Source organism: Borostomias antarcticus (assembly GCF_949987555.1).
Source record: "Borostomias antarcticus genome assembly, chromosome: 10".
In the NCBI taxonomy this organism is placed as follows: domain Eukaryota; kingdom Metazoa; phylum Chordata; class Actinopteri; order Stomiiformes; family Stomiidae; genus Borostomias; species Borostomias antarcticus.
Genome location: NC_140243.1, coordinates 18,769,375 through 18,783,143, shown reverse-complemented (window position 1 = coordinate 18,783,143; position 13,769 = coordinate 18,769,375). Strand labels below are relative to the sequence as shown.

The 13,769-nt window shown below is 46.6% G+C and overlaps 1 protein-coding gene across 1 annotated transcript; it reads right to left on the bottom strand.

Annotated features, from left to right (window-relative positions):
* Positions 1-144: 144 nt before the first annotated feature.
* ethe1 (ETHE1 persulfide dioxygenase) lies at positions 145-3,829 on the bottom strand. Its single transcript, XM_084444175.1, has 7 exons — positions 3,443-3,829; positions 2,336-2,480; positions 2,042-2,190; positions 1,666-1,795; positions 1,345-1,434; positions 750-866; positions 145-495 (listed from the first exon to the last, which is right to left on the bottom strand). The coding sequence occupies exons 1-7, from the start codon at positions 3,650-3,652 to the stop codon at positions 449-451; spliced, it is 888 nt and encodes a 295-aa protein (XP_084300301.1). The 5' UTR covers positions 3,653-3,829; the 3' UTR covers positions 145-448.
* Between the last annotated feature and the right edge of the window lie 9,940 nt (positions 3,830-13,769).

The window sequence follows — 13,769 nt, the reverse complement described above, 5'->3', positions numbered from 1 at the left end:
TGGCCAGAGGACCCTGGAATCACTGGAAAGGCCATCTGGAGCATTCATGAATACTAAAACAGGAATGGAACATTTCTATCTAAAGATTACTATGACTTCCATTATAACTGCAGATGTACTAAAATAAAGAGTTGTGAAAATCAATTCAGAAGAAAAAATAATTTAATATAAAAATAGGTAATCTAAATTTTCCATATTTCCCAAAGGGTTGTGCGCTTCTAATAAGTACATATATGTACTTATGCATTTCCTCGATCTGTTCATTGTATTGTGTTGCACACCCACTAAATCACAATGGTTAGTTTCCAAATAAGCAAATGATGAGGAATATATATACATAATCATATCTAGTTATGATTAATCCCTGAATACATAACATTGCATGACTGAATCATACAACTTGAAATTACATCTTTTCTTCCTACAGTTCAGTCCAGGAAGTAAACATTCAAACTTCATGAAGTCCACACACCAGGTTAGCAGGCACGGCAATATCTGGGTGAAAAAAAAATAATTCTGTGAGCACAGCAGTGTTTACATAACCAAATAATAACTACATCAAAGTGTAAGCACATCTGGGAGAGCATCCACACTGCCACACAATATTAGTTCTGTTTAGTGTTGTATCACAGTACATCGTGCTGTTTCACATGATGGCACAGTCTGTCTTGGGGATAAATTAGGTTGGGTAATAGAACAGTGATAATAGACCTTTTGTAACAGGACTGCCTGAGTCTAGGGTCTGATACCTATTTTAGCAGGCTTGTCAAGTTTCAGATTGTTCATGATGTCCACAAACTCCTCCAGGCTCTTGGTCAGGCGGGGGTTAAACCTCTTCTCCTCCCCCACAGTGGAAACTGTCTGACCTGGGAGGACACACCGGTATATTGACCTTTCAATGACCAGCACACTCACTCTCACCTTTGATATGGACAACCTGACCTTGAAAAGAAAAGCTTCAAGACAAAAGCTTGAAAACATACATTCATTGAGAACGTAGTACCACAAAAGTATGAACTGCACAAACAAAGTGCAATTCATCATACAGGAAGTGAAAAAAGTAAATCAAGACATTATATAATCATTCATATGATAGTAAAGGGATCTGAATGGCTTTCACACAAGCTATCTGGGTTTGTTACTGGAAATAGTTTTGTGAGATGGTGGCCTAACCCTAAGGCAAAGACCTACAAACCAGTGCACTCTCGCTAACAGCGGATATTGTTGTGGCATTGGTATTCATTCGTATGAATAAAACACATTTTACGAGAAGACGTCAGGGCAGCGGGACAAGATAATATCAGACCGAGAGCCTGAAAGGGAGATATGGGTTTCATGGCCAACCTTTGTAATCATGTGCCGGGTAGACGAGACACTGTGCAGGCAGAGTGAAGATCTTCTGGTGGACAGACTCATAGAGAGCCTGGGAGCAGCCTGGGAGAAAGACACATTGAAAGACCGATGCATGCAAGCACATGACTGGGTGTAACACCGCCACCTAGTGTACATTTACGATAATTACAAAAACAAACGCACCAAGCGGTGAAGAAACCATGTGATCTATGCATCAACCTGGTAGAGCTCTGAGGTTATATAGTATATCTCAGGTTATATAGTATATCTCAGTAAACAGTGATGTTTAAAGGAGAGCAGGAGCATGACTACCTTGCTGGAAGTCTGTCCTACCACAGCCCCTTATGAGGAGCGCGTCCCCTGTGAAGGCCATGCTCTGGTCACCTGTCACAAACGTCACACACCCGTCTGTGTGTCCCGGTGTCTCTCTCACAGTCAGGTGCTGGATGGAGAGAGAGGGAGGAAGAGGCACAGTGAGGAAGAACATGACAAGGAATCGAAGAAAGAAATTGGGACGACGAGCGGGATACTGCGGAAGCATGGAGACACGCGGTGCCCCTAACTTGATCCTGGAGAGGTACTGGCCTTTGTCCCAGCTCAACTGGCCCTCACGCCTACACTGTATTTCTCCAGGACCAGGTGACTTAACACACATCTGTACTTGGCTGTTAGGAGGAGGGTCCCCTACATGTTTGCCAAAGGTGATCTGGTCCCCTTCAGACAGCAGGATATCTGCAGCAGCACCACTGTGCCTGGAGATGGCGCTCTTTAGCCCAAACACTTTTCTCTTCAGCAGCCCTGTGCCTGTAATGTGGTCTGCGTGGCAGTGGGTGTTCACTGATGGGATGGTACAACAACAACAAAAACAGCTGTTATTGCTGGCATAGAAGTATTGGTTAACCTCAGGTTGTTGATAGGGAAGTGTAATTCTCTGTAGCTTCTACCTGTGTGAAAATGTTTTTAGAGACTTCTAGAATATTACCTGCCAGTTTCAGACTGAGCTCCAGTTCCTCAATGAGCTTCAGGTCCCTGTCCACTGTCTCCAGTACTGGATCGATGAGGACACACTCTTTGCTGTCTGTGTCAGCCAGTAAATAGGTGTAGGTGCTGCTTGATGACTCAAACAACTTCACATGAGAAAAATAGTTGCAGATAGGTGAGTGCCTCAGCGAACAGGATGTGAGTGGGCAGTGATGTATGACATCAAATAGACTTTGCTAGTTAGTCATGACATGGGTGTGTCATCTACGGGATTTTGATTGCCTTTAATGATATTGGCCGTGTTTCCCGATAAAGAACTTTCTTAAGAAACCCTTCTTAAGCAACCCTTTGTATGGGAGTTAATAAGTACTTTGGAGTTAAGTGCTTCTTAACTCGTTCGGGAAATGAAGTGGACTATGACTAGCCTCATGTTTTTGTAACTGAAAAATAGCACTGAACACATTTCTGCTGTTTACAATAAAAAAAAAATATATTGGCTCTGTATTCTCCTTAGAAATCGGGGTAAGGTCAGAGGTCAAATTGTGTAAACAATAATAAACATTGCGCAGTGTGACCACCCCCCTCCATACTGTAGGGACAGTATTGTGCTACATCCTGAATGCAAATAGTGACAAAGCCCGAAAAACTGAGCCATAGTCTACTCTTCATGGAACGTTGAACACATCTAAAATATGACAAAACAACAACTGCCATTTTGTAGTGTAGACGGAGCAATTTTGAGTATGATATTATAGGCTATACTGTCCCTTGCACTGTAGCCAACTAGCAGACATCACAGGATTAGGCGTGTCGGTGGACCTTTGAAAACAACCCGGTGGAATGTCCAATCGAACACAGGGTCAATGTTCTCCCGAGATCAGATAGGCTGCATACTTAATTAAGAGGCATATGGGCTTCAATGGCATAAAGACCTACTTTTTTATGAAAGCTTTTTGTAAAGTATTTTATAGACTAAAGGCTAGTGTCTATTATTTTGCTGTTTTTCTTCGTGATTGTTTAAGCACTTTGAGATTGTCTCACAATGAAAAGTGCTTTAGGCTATAAATAAAATAAATGATTAGGTTATGTATTATTTAAAGAAACGCACCTGCCGGAATAGCAGTCCTTTCCCCAAATTCATTCGAGAGCAGAAAGATCTGCAGACCGACTTCAGGGGATGTGAGGTGGTGCGTAAGCCGGAGCTGGTGAGCTTGTTGCGGGCAGGAACATCACGCGAGTGGCCGGCGGCTACTCTACAGCTCAGCGAATAGGCCAGAGCCCGTTGCAGCTGTTTCACGGTGTTCACAACGGAACACATGTTTTGCTCTAAAACGCGCTTCCTATGTAGTGACGGAAAACGAGTCAAATAAATAAAACAATTAGCGACATTTGTTTCGTCCTTGAATTCCAAAGAGGTGGGTGCGCAAGAAACCTCGCTTTAAATCATGTTATCTTTTGTGAGCTGCCAAGGCTGTCCGCACTGGAGTAGGCTGCCTTCTTGTTTGTTTTGCGACAGGAATCAAGCCAACTAGATTTGAGCAATCTCAAGTTTGCTCGTCTATTGCATGGTTGACCGGTAACCTCCCATGGGCAGTGACTCAGGCCAATTGCACATCGATCGCCTACTGTATTCACAAATACAGCAAGAACTGCACTGCAATATGGGCACGCACACATATAGTAGCCTAGCCTGGTAGCCAAGTTCAGTTTGTGTCATTGTGCGAAGAGGTGTGTCTTTAGGCTATATAACTTGGGCAGGGATATTTGGCACTGGGCTTTGTATTTATTGTAGGTGACCAGTGGTATAGGCTACTGTAGCCCAGTGAGGATTTTTTTTAGTGCTGGGGGGACGTTATGTGACGTCATGACAAAGAATGGAAGGAGAACCCAGAACCGTTGGGAGAACCTCGCCTCGCGTCACCAGGGTGTCTATTCGCTTAGTTTCCGGTGTAGAGCCCGCTGGTATCCTGTCACCCAAATGCCTCGCCAGTCGCTACGAATTCGAATAAAACTTGTACATACCCATGGATGTAGGACATACCAGACGAAGTAGCCCGCACCGCATCGTAGGTTTATGGCTAGTCCTGTTTTTGGACAGTATCCGCATAGACCGGAAACCACAACTGCAAAGCAAAATGGCCCTAAGTAGAACCCCAGATAGATGCTGAGTCTGAGCTTGTGGCCATGTTCGCATGACGGTTCAGTCTCAAAAACATGCTGTTTTTTTATTTTAATCAAACCCAGAATCAATGCATTTTAACGTTACTCAAGATAGCTCAGCTGACTGTAAATGGTAAATGGACTGCACTTATAGGCTAAGTAAAAAAGGCGCTGCAGGGTAGTGTGCTATTTTCAAGCCCCCAGGATTCGAAATCTAAAGTGAAGGCCTATCGAACCGCGCCATCTTGGCTAGATTTGAAGTCATTTTGCTATTTCCGGTGACTTTTGTACTTGCGCAGTTGTGCTTTTCTGTCCGACGCGCGTCCACGCACGTTCCCGGCTCTCCCCGCTTTGATTTAGCAATGAAAACCGGCTTGCATATTAACCTGTTTTTGTAAAATATATCCATTGGAGAAATTATTTTTTCATCCAGGCATCTTAGTTTTAACAGGTTAAATATAACTGAACATGTTTTGTTTGCTAGTAGATGGTATTCATTCCGTTCGCGATAACGTTATTGCAGCCAGGCTAAATTCCTCCAGGGAGCCAGTGACAGGCGAGTTGAAAAGCTTCACTCCCCGCCAGCAGGAGCTTTGGCCGCTGCTACCGCATCTCGGATAACCCGCTGAGTTCGTGGCTGCTATTTCACATTCGCCCTTGATCAATCCCAATACCGATCCATGGTAATAATGAATCAATCGTTCAGATCGGCAGTGCTGCATGCATGTTACAACATCATTGTTAGCTTTAATAACATAACCATAGACTACATTTATCTCTCTAACGTTAGGCTATCCATCTTACACCAGTCGGCCATTCGATAGCTAGAAGCGGTCAACGCCAACGTTGACCGTGGACGCGCGTAGGACAGAAAAGCACAACTGCGCAAGTACAAAAGTCACCGGAAGACCAGAAAGGCATCACTGCGCAAGTACAAAAGTCACCGGAAATGGTCAAATGACTACAAATTTGCCAAGATGGCGCGGTTCAATAGGGCTTCATTGTTGATAGCGGTCAGTGAATGGAGTGGCTGTATCAAGTTCTATTAATACATCCATGGCTATTTTGGACATCAAGCCCTATTTGTGGTCTGTCTACCATGAACCTGAAACATAGAGACCATAATTTCACTGATCGTTCCAGTATTGAGCTAGCTGCAGTTTTTATGCAGGCTGTCAGTGGGCTACAATGGAAGTCAATGGGGCACATCTGACACCCCCACCAAACGAGGGAAAACTTACTGTACCTCAAAGCCCGTTGCATACCTTTCCACGATGTTTTGAGGAAACTTCGTTCAACCCGGAAACCGTAACGAAACGGTGCAAAACGTTTTGAGATTGAACTCATCCCAGTTCTCCAACCAATAGGGATTCCCACAAGCCTCCACAAGCCCCACCCAACAGCAGTATGTCCCTCAAAGCACCACCCAACAGCTGTAGATCCCGTTCTGTGGTTCTGCAGGAATCCCCTACTGAAAAAAGGGAACTTCATTCGGGGGGGGATTTAACAGTGGAAAAAAAGTACAGAAATTCCATAATCATTTTATTTTCATTGAATCAGTTTACCAATATGCATGATGAATGATTAAAAAAAACTATCTGTTGGTGGTGGTATTACTGATGGCTGGTGAGGGTTTTGCATCATCCACCTTGTCCAGCTGCAAAAGAAACACAATATCCATAAAGGTCACAGTCTAACAGACTGCAAGTGAAGGGTTGAAGTGTGAAGCGTGTTTACCTTGATGTGTTTGTCCACCCAGTGCAGTAGTTGGGTAACCCTGGTGTAGACCCCTGGTTTGCGGCGGCGGCCACACCCCTCGCCCCAGCTCACTACCCCTGCCAGCCTCCAGTCCCCCTCAGCAGTCTCACACACCAGGGGCCCGCCACTGTCCCCCTGAGTAGGGACCAGGTTCAGTGATTGCTTTGTTGGTATGCAAGTCCAGTGATCTTTGCTCTTACAAAAGCGGAAGTAGGAATAGTCCCTAATCCAAACGTTAAGAGTAATTTTTCATAATGGAATTGGTACCTGGCAGGAGTCCACTCCGCCCTCCATGGTGCCAGCACAAAGCATTCTGGGAGTGAGGTAAGAGCCGTAGACGGTTGGGCGGGAACACATGGACTGAGCTATCACCTGCACCTGAGCCTCCCTCAGCTCAGACGACACAGACCCTGAGAGAGAGAGAGAGAAAGAGAGAGGGAGTTGGAGAGAGAGAGAGAGAAAGAGAGTCAATACTGGAGATAGAGAGCCCTGAGGAGAGCTGTGGTAGTCTTCAGGCAGCTGAATTAAATAAAGAGATGGAAGGAAAATAATGTGGAATAATCATGGAGGAGGTAGAGGAGGAGGAAGAGAGGAAAGTGGACATTAAAGGTGATACAGATCAAATGTTATCTACAGCACCTTTAAAGGAGAGTGGTTGATGTAATCGATTGTAGTGGGAATGACATCAGGAGGTGGTTTTAGGGGGTGTGGGGTTGTGTGTAGTCTGTTTCAGGAGGTCCTTTGTACCTGACTGTTCAGTTCGCCCCCTCACTGGCTGGACACTATGGACCTGAGTCAGCTCGGAGTGTGCGGGCTCCTTGGACAGGACATGTTCATTTACCATGCTAAGGAACCAGGACCCGGCCATGGATACAAGCGGCCGAAATGAGTTTTCTCCGGAGGGTGGCTGGGGTCTCCCTGAGAGATCGGGTGAGAAGTTCAGTCATCCGGGAGAGACTCGGAGTAGAGCCGCTGCTCCTTTGCGTCGAAAGGAGCCAGTTGAGGTGGTTCGGGCATCTAGTGAGGATACCTCCTGGGCGCCTCCCTAGGGAGGTGTTCCAGGCGTGTCCAGCTGGGAGGAGGCCGCGGGGTAGACCCAGGACTAGGTGGCGGGACTACATCTCCGCACTGGCCTGTGAGCGGCTAAAGATTCCCCAGGCAGAGCTGGTTGATGCTGCTAGGGAAAGGGATGTCTGGGGCCCCCTGCTGGAGCTGCTGCCTCCGCGACCCGACCCCGGATAAGCGGATGAAGAAGAAGAAGGAACCAGGACACTACGTGTACATGTACTTTTAACTTAGTACATTAAACTCAGATGTTTAGATGTTTTGGGCAATTTAGTGATACTAGGGATTCTACCCTCAGTCATTATACACTTGTTTATTTGCACTCATGTAAATTCAAATTTCTGTATATTTAGTATCTATTGTTAATTGTTTAATCTGTGTTACTGCTGCTGTAGTAGTAGTACAATTTTCTCCCGGGGATTAATGTAGTTCTATTACTACTACTACTACTACTACTACTACTACTACTACAGTACTACTAAAGTATCTCACCCCCCTCTTCAGTGTAGCCCCAGCCAGTCACCCAGCAGGGGGCGCCAGGGAGGAAGGACTCTCTGGGACTGGGCAGACAGACTGGTCGAACTCCACCTGGAACAACACAACACCACATCACCATCACCGTGGACCACTGCCATGCTACTGTACATCATCAGGGAAGTGAAAACTGTATACGCTGATTGCATAGCATTATTGAATAGGGATAACCAATCCACTGAGGCAATGTTTATATTATAAATGGTTCAAAAATTGGTGTGAAATTACACTTGAATCAAGTAAATCATTAGGTATTGAGTCTTTCCACGGTTACTTCTTGTCAAAATGGCACCAGAAAAACATTCAACTAGCAATGTAAGATAGCCTATATTATGACCTGGACTAGCCAGCAAACTTAACCTAAACATAAACCAATCAGGAGGAAGTCTCCACTGCCCAATAAACCCTCTCTCTCTCTCTCTCTCTCTCTCTCTTCCCCTCTCTCTCTCTCTCTCTCTCTCTCTCTCTCTCTCTCTCTCTCACCTTCCATCAGGATGTCGGTCACAGTGCGCAGCAGGCCCAAGTCGTAGTCGTTGCTGTCTGTTGAGAAGCTGGGGTGATAGTGGACCTGCAGGGCTCTGTAGCGTTTCCCCAGAGATGGGTCGGCTACCCTGACGGTGTCGACCACCACCTGCCAGTCTGCTTCCTGTAGCATGTCGTACCTGCGGCAGAGTAACCACACACACACACACACACACACACACACACACACACACACACACACACACACACACACACACACAAGACAAGAAAAATAGAAAACAATGTATTAATTTAGTCCTGAAAAGGTATACACACACACACACACACACACACACACAAGCACGCACGCACGCACACACACACACACAAAAATAGAAAACAATGTATTAATTTAGTCCTCTTTCTCTCTTTCTGTCTCGCGATATCTATTATCTCCCTTTTTCTTTATACGTCCTCCTCTCTCTCCCCACCTAATACTTTTTCTCTCTCACCCCCCCACAGCTCCCCGGGCCCCTCCCTGTTCTCCCCCTCGTACTGGATGAAGCAGTGAGCAGCAGTGATGACCCAGCGCGGGGAGATGACGGCGCCTCCACACACGTGTTTGCCCTTCCAGTGCAGGCTGCTCTGCCAGCCCCACTTGTCCTCCAGCGCCAACGACCCCCCAACAATGCGCTCGCCGCCGTCCTGACTGTCACTGACTGAACCCAGGCAGCCTGGGAGAGAGAGAGAGACAGAGCGAGAGAGAGAGAGAGAGAGAGAGAGAGATACAGATACAGAGACACAGATAGTGGAGGGGGGAGAGGGAGAAAGAGACAGAGGGAGAGAAATAATGGGAGGGGGAGAGAGAGAGAGAGAGAGATAGGGGAGGGGGGAGAGTTAGAGGTGGGGAAGAGGGAGAAAGAGACACAGAGGAAGAGGGGGGAGAGGGAGAGAGATAAGGGGAGAGGGAGAGAGACAGAGGGTTGAAGAAGAGGTGGGAGAGAAACAGAGAGCCAGGGACACAGAGAGGTCTAATACCTGTATGTACCTGTTGTAATGACCAACATCAATACCTCTGTGTAGCCTGAGGACCCAGGACTCTAATGAACCAGTGTTCTGGTAGCTGATGCCGTTACCTGCGCTGACGTTCCCAGTCTGGTTGTTGGGGTGCTTGGGCAGGAAGGACGGTACAGTTGGGAAACTGCAGTTCCCTCTGCTGCCACACAGGGGAGCCAAATCTCTGGATTTAGACGGGAAGCAGAGAAGCTTCACTGATCTCGAGACGAGCGGGATAAAAAGGGGAGAGAGACAAGAAAGATGAAGTTCACGTGCGTGAAGTCAGGTTAGAAAAGCGGGAAAACAGAGGAATGTTTGTTAGCGTCAGATGAATCAGGCCTAATACTATACCTACTAATACTAAATCAAACTTTATTTGTAGGCTATAGCCCATTTCATACAGAGGTAATGGACCGCTGGGCGATCTTTGCTACAATCTTGCTGGCTTTCTTTCTCTTGAAGAAACTACTACTACTACTACTAGCCTACTACTACTACTACTACTACTACCACTACTACTACCACCACTACTACTACTACTACTACTACTACTACTAGCCTACTACCACTACTACCGCTACTACTACTACTACTACTACTACTACTACTACTACTACCACTACTACTACCACTACCACTACTACTACTACTACTACTACTACTACTACTACTACTACTACTACTACTACTACTACTACTACTACCACTACCACTACTACTACTACTACTACTACTACTACTACTACTACTACTACTACTACTACCACCACCACTACTACTACTACTACTACTACTACTACTACTACTACTACTACTACTACTACTACTACTACCACCACCACTACTACTACTACTACTACTACTACTACTACTACTACTACTACTAGCCTACTACTACTAGGCCTACTACTACTACTACTACTACTACTATTACCACTACTACTACTACTACTACTACTACTACTACTACTACAATCCTCCCACCTAAGCACTTATTGTATTATATTATATTGCACTGTACTTTAGATTGTGATTCTTGCACTTTGCCTTCAGCACTAGATTATGCTCTTAGTCACTTGTTTTAGAAAGAAGATGCACTTGTGAGTTCTGGCAAGTAGTAGTACATTGGCTCTTCCTACGTTAAATGCAATTATTTTTAGTCGCTTTGGATAAAAGCGTCTGCTAAATGACTGTAATGTAATGTAATGTACTACTAGCCTACTACTACTAGGCCTACTACTACTACTACTACTACTACTACTACTACTAGCCTACTACTACTACTAGGCTACTACAGGGACAGTAGGAGCCGGAAATTATGTGGCAGCACTTGTTCAGGTACTTGCTGAGCGTACGAGATCTGAGGTCACGGTTACCTAAGACGACAGTGGAGATGAAGAGAATGACGAAGACAGGGATGAAGACGGCCAGGAACACCGTGCTAGAGGGACAGGCCGGCAGTGGAGGCTGGTGGCCTAGAGAAGCCACATGGGACAAAACACGGTGACATGAATTAAAGTGAATTGAATGGAACAGACCTACCAAGGTCAGTATGTTCATGTAGCTATGCACAAAATAATCTGTCTGCATTGAAACATGACAGACATTGGACATTCAAGTGTTTAGGCTACATGTAGCCTACAACCATACGCACATTCAGAAATTACAAAGGTGCTGCTTATATAATGTCAATGTTTGTGGGTTTTGTTTTCCAAGGCCATATAGGCTACTGTAAATATTCAGTCCAATAGTTCATAGTTAGAGGAGTTACAAAGCCTTTAGGCAGACAATAGCCTATATTGATCACCTACCTGGGTCACCATCGGGGAGGTCTTTGGGCATCGTGAGCCCCACTGACCCCTCCTCCAGCGCCGCCCCCCCCTGTGACGGCTTCCTCTCCGGTGCCTCTCCGGGCGCGGCGTCGTCGCTGGTGGGGAGTGGCGAAAGGGGAGGGACTTCTGGACTTCGGCCCTCTGCGGTCAGGCCTGGCGGTGGCGGAGGTGAGGAGCCTTCCCCCGGGGGCTGGGCGTCGGAGGGCATCCCAGCGAGAGCCGGGGCGCGCGGGATCTCCGTCTGCTGCTCGTGGGCGTTTAGGGACCCCTCAGAGCACAGAGGTTTGGGGGGGGAGTGTCTCTGAGGGACATCGGGTGGCGGTGGTGTGTGTACGGTCACTCCAAAGTGAGGCATGAGCGGTAGGAGTGTGGAGGAGGGGAGGAGGGACACCCCCGTCATTTGGGGGCCAGCGGGGGTCTGGAGGGGGGCGGAGAGGAACGCCTCCAGAGACGGGTAGAGTGGTACGTAGGGGGTCTCCTGTGCACCGGTGGAGGGCTGCATGTCCGAAGCTGAGGGCAGAGGGGAGACTGTGTTTTGGGGGGGTAACATGAGCACAGGCTGGGTGGAGGGAGGTGCAGCGGTCTGATGCTGCAGGGGTGGGAGGTGGGGGTCAGGTGGGTGGTGTGTTTGGGTGGGTGGAGTCTGTTCTGGGTGGGGCCCAATGGCTGAGGGATTGGGTTGGGCCATGGCCTGGAGATCTGGGTACAAGACTGGTACAGATGCCCTTTTTGGAGAAACACAGAGGATGACCATCAAGAGTTGTTATTGGTAATTGGCATGACATTTTTATTTAAACTCTAAAAACTTTATTTGAACTCAAGACACGCAAGCGCGCGCGCACACACACACACACACACACACACACACACACACAATGAAAACAAATATATATTACATTGAGGAGAAAGTACATTGAGCAGAGGTTTGTGTTTGAAGAATGAGAATTAGGACACAAATGCACAACTTATAGAGAGGTGCTATCTAATGTATACAAATTAGAAAATAACTATTGACTATAAAATCTATTGAATATTGAATAGTTGAGTGAGACGAGGAAACAATTAGCATTTTCAATATAGCAAAATAATTAAACAATTACCCCCTGGGAATCATTAAAATATATAAGATCTTTAACGATGTATTATTTCCTGTTCAGAAAGCAGTCCTCTGAATTGACACCTGAATAAGAGCCAGAGAGCCTTAGCCTCACCAGGGTCAGAGCCAGCGGGGTCTGTAATGTCCTCTTTACTGGAATCCAAGGATGTAGCAACTAAACCGGCCTCACACAACGACGCCGCCAAAGTATTGTCCGTATCAAGGCATGAAAGCAAGGCTCTAGTCCCGGCACACTTTTTTGTCTAAGGACATCCACTCTGTCAACAACGGCCCCATCTTTTCCAAGTCCTTTTTATTGATTTCTCCTCTTCTCTCCTCCTCGATCTCAACTCCTCTCCTTCTCTCTGCTCCGTTTGCTACCATTTGCCACTTAATACTTTCGTTATGTCATTGTCTCCAAACGGTCTTCTCCCTCTCCATGACTCCCACTATTTTATCCCTCCGTAATCCGTCTCTTCTGTCTCCTCAGGGAGTGTGTGTGTGTGTGTGTGTGTGTGTTACTAGGTTCTAGCAGCCAGGGCAGTAACAGATACGTGTGATCCTGTCATCCAGGGCCCATGAAATATGCATGGGTATTATACTGAGGCGGGGTCAGGGTTTAACAACAGAGGGTAATGTATACGACACTGCCTGGTCACTCCTGCATACACACACACGCACACACACACACACATCCACAGTGCACCCATTATGAGTCGTTTCCTCACTGGATAGTGGCTATATACTGTAATACACACACATACTGTCATACATGGGCGGCTGTAGCTCAGTTGGTAGAGCGGGTCGTTCAATGATCGAAGGGTCAGTGGTTCGAATCCCAGCTCCGACTGTCCACATGTCGAAGTGTCCTTGAGCAAGACACCTAACCCCAAATTGCTCCCAATGAGCAGGTTAGCACCTTGCATGGCAGCTACCGCCATTGGTGTGTGAATGTGTGTGTGAATGGGTGAATGAGAGGCCATTGTAAAGTGCTTTGAGTGCCGCTAAGGTGGAAAAGCGCTATATAAGTGCAGTCCATTTATATTTACCATTTACACACACACGCGCTCGTTTGGACACACGTACAGTATCCTTATGGCCATATAGAAAATACAGACATTTCTTGTGTGTGTGTGTTTGGGGGTTTGCGTCTGTGAGTCCTACTACACATCAGCTAAGCTATTTGTCTGCTCTGAGGTTGCAGTCAGAGAGCGTAAGGTGCTGGCAGACAGGGACCAGGCCGGTTCAGCCATGGCTTCACCTTCCAGTGTGGAGTTCGATCGACCCATCTTTCTTCCTGTCTTCTCTTTTTTTGTGCGTGGCTGCTAGTACAGCTAGTACAGCGTTTGTCGGGTTATCCCTCCCTCCCTCCCTCCCTTACTCCCGACAATGTTGGCCTGCATCTCTCTGTTGGCACCACAAGAGGCAGTAGTCCCAGCACACCAAAATCAAGAAGCACACCAAAATCAACT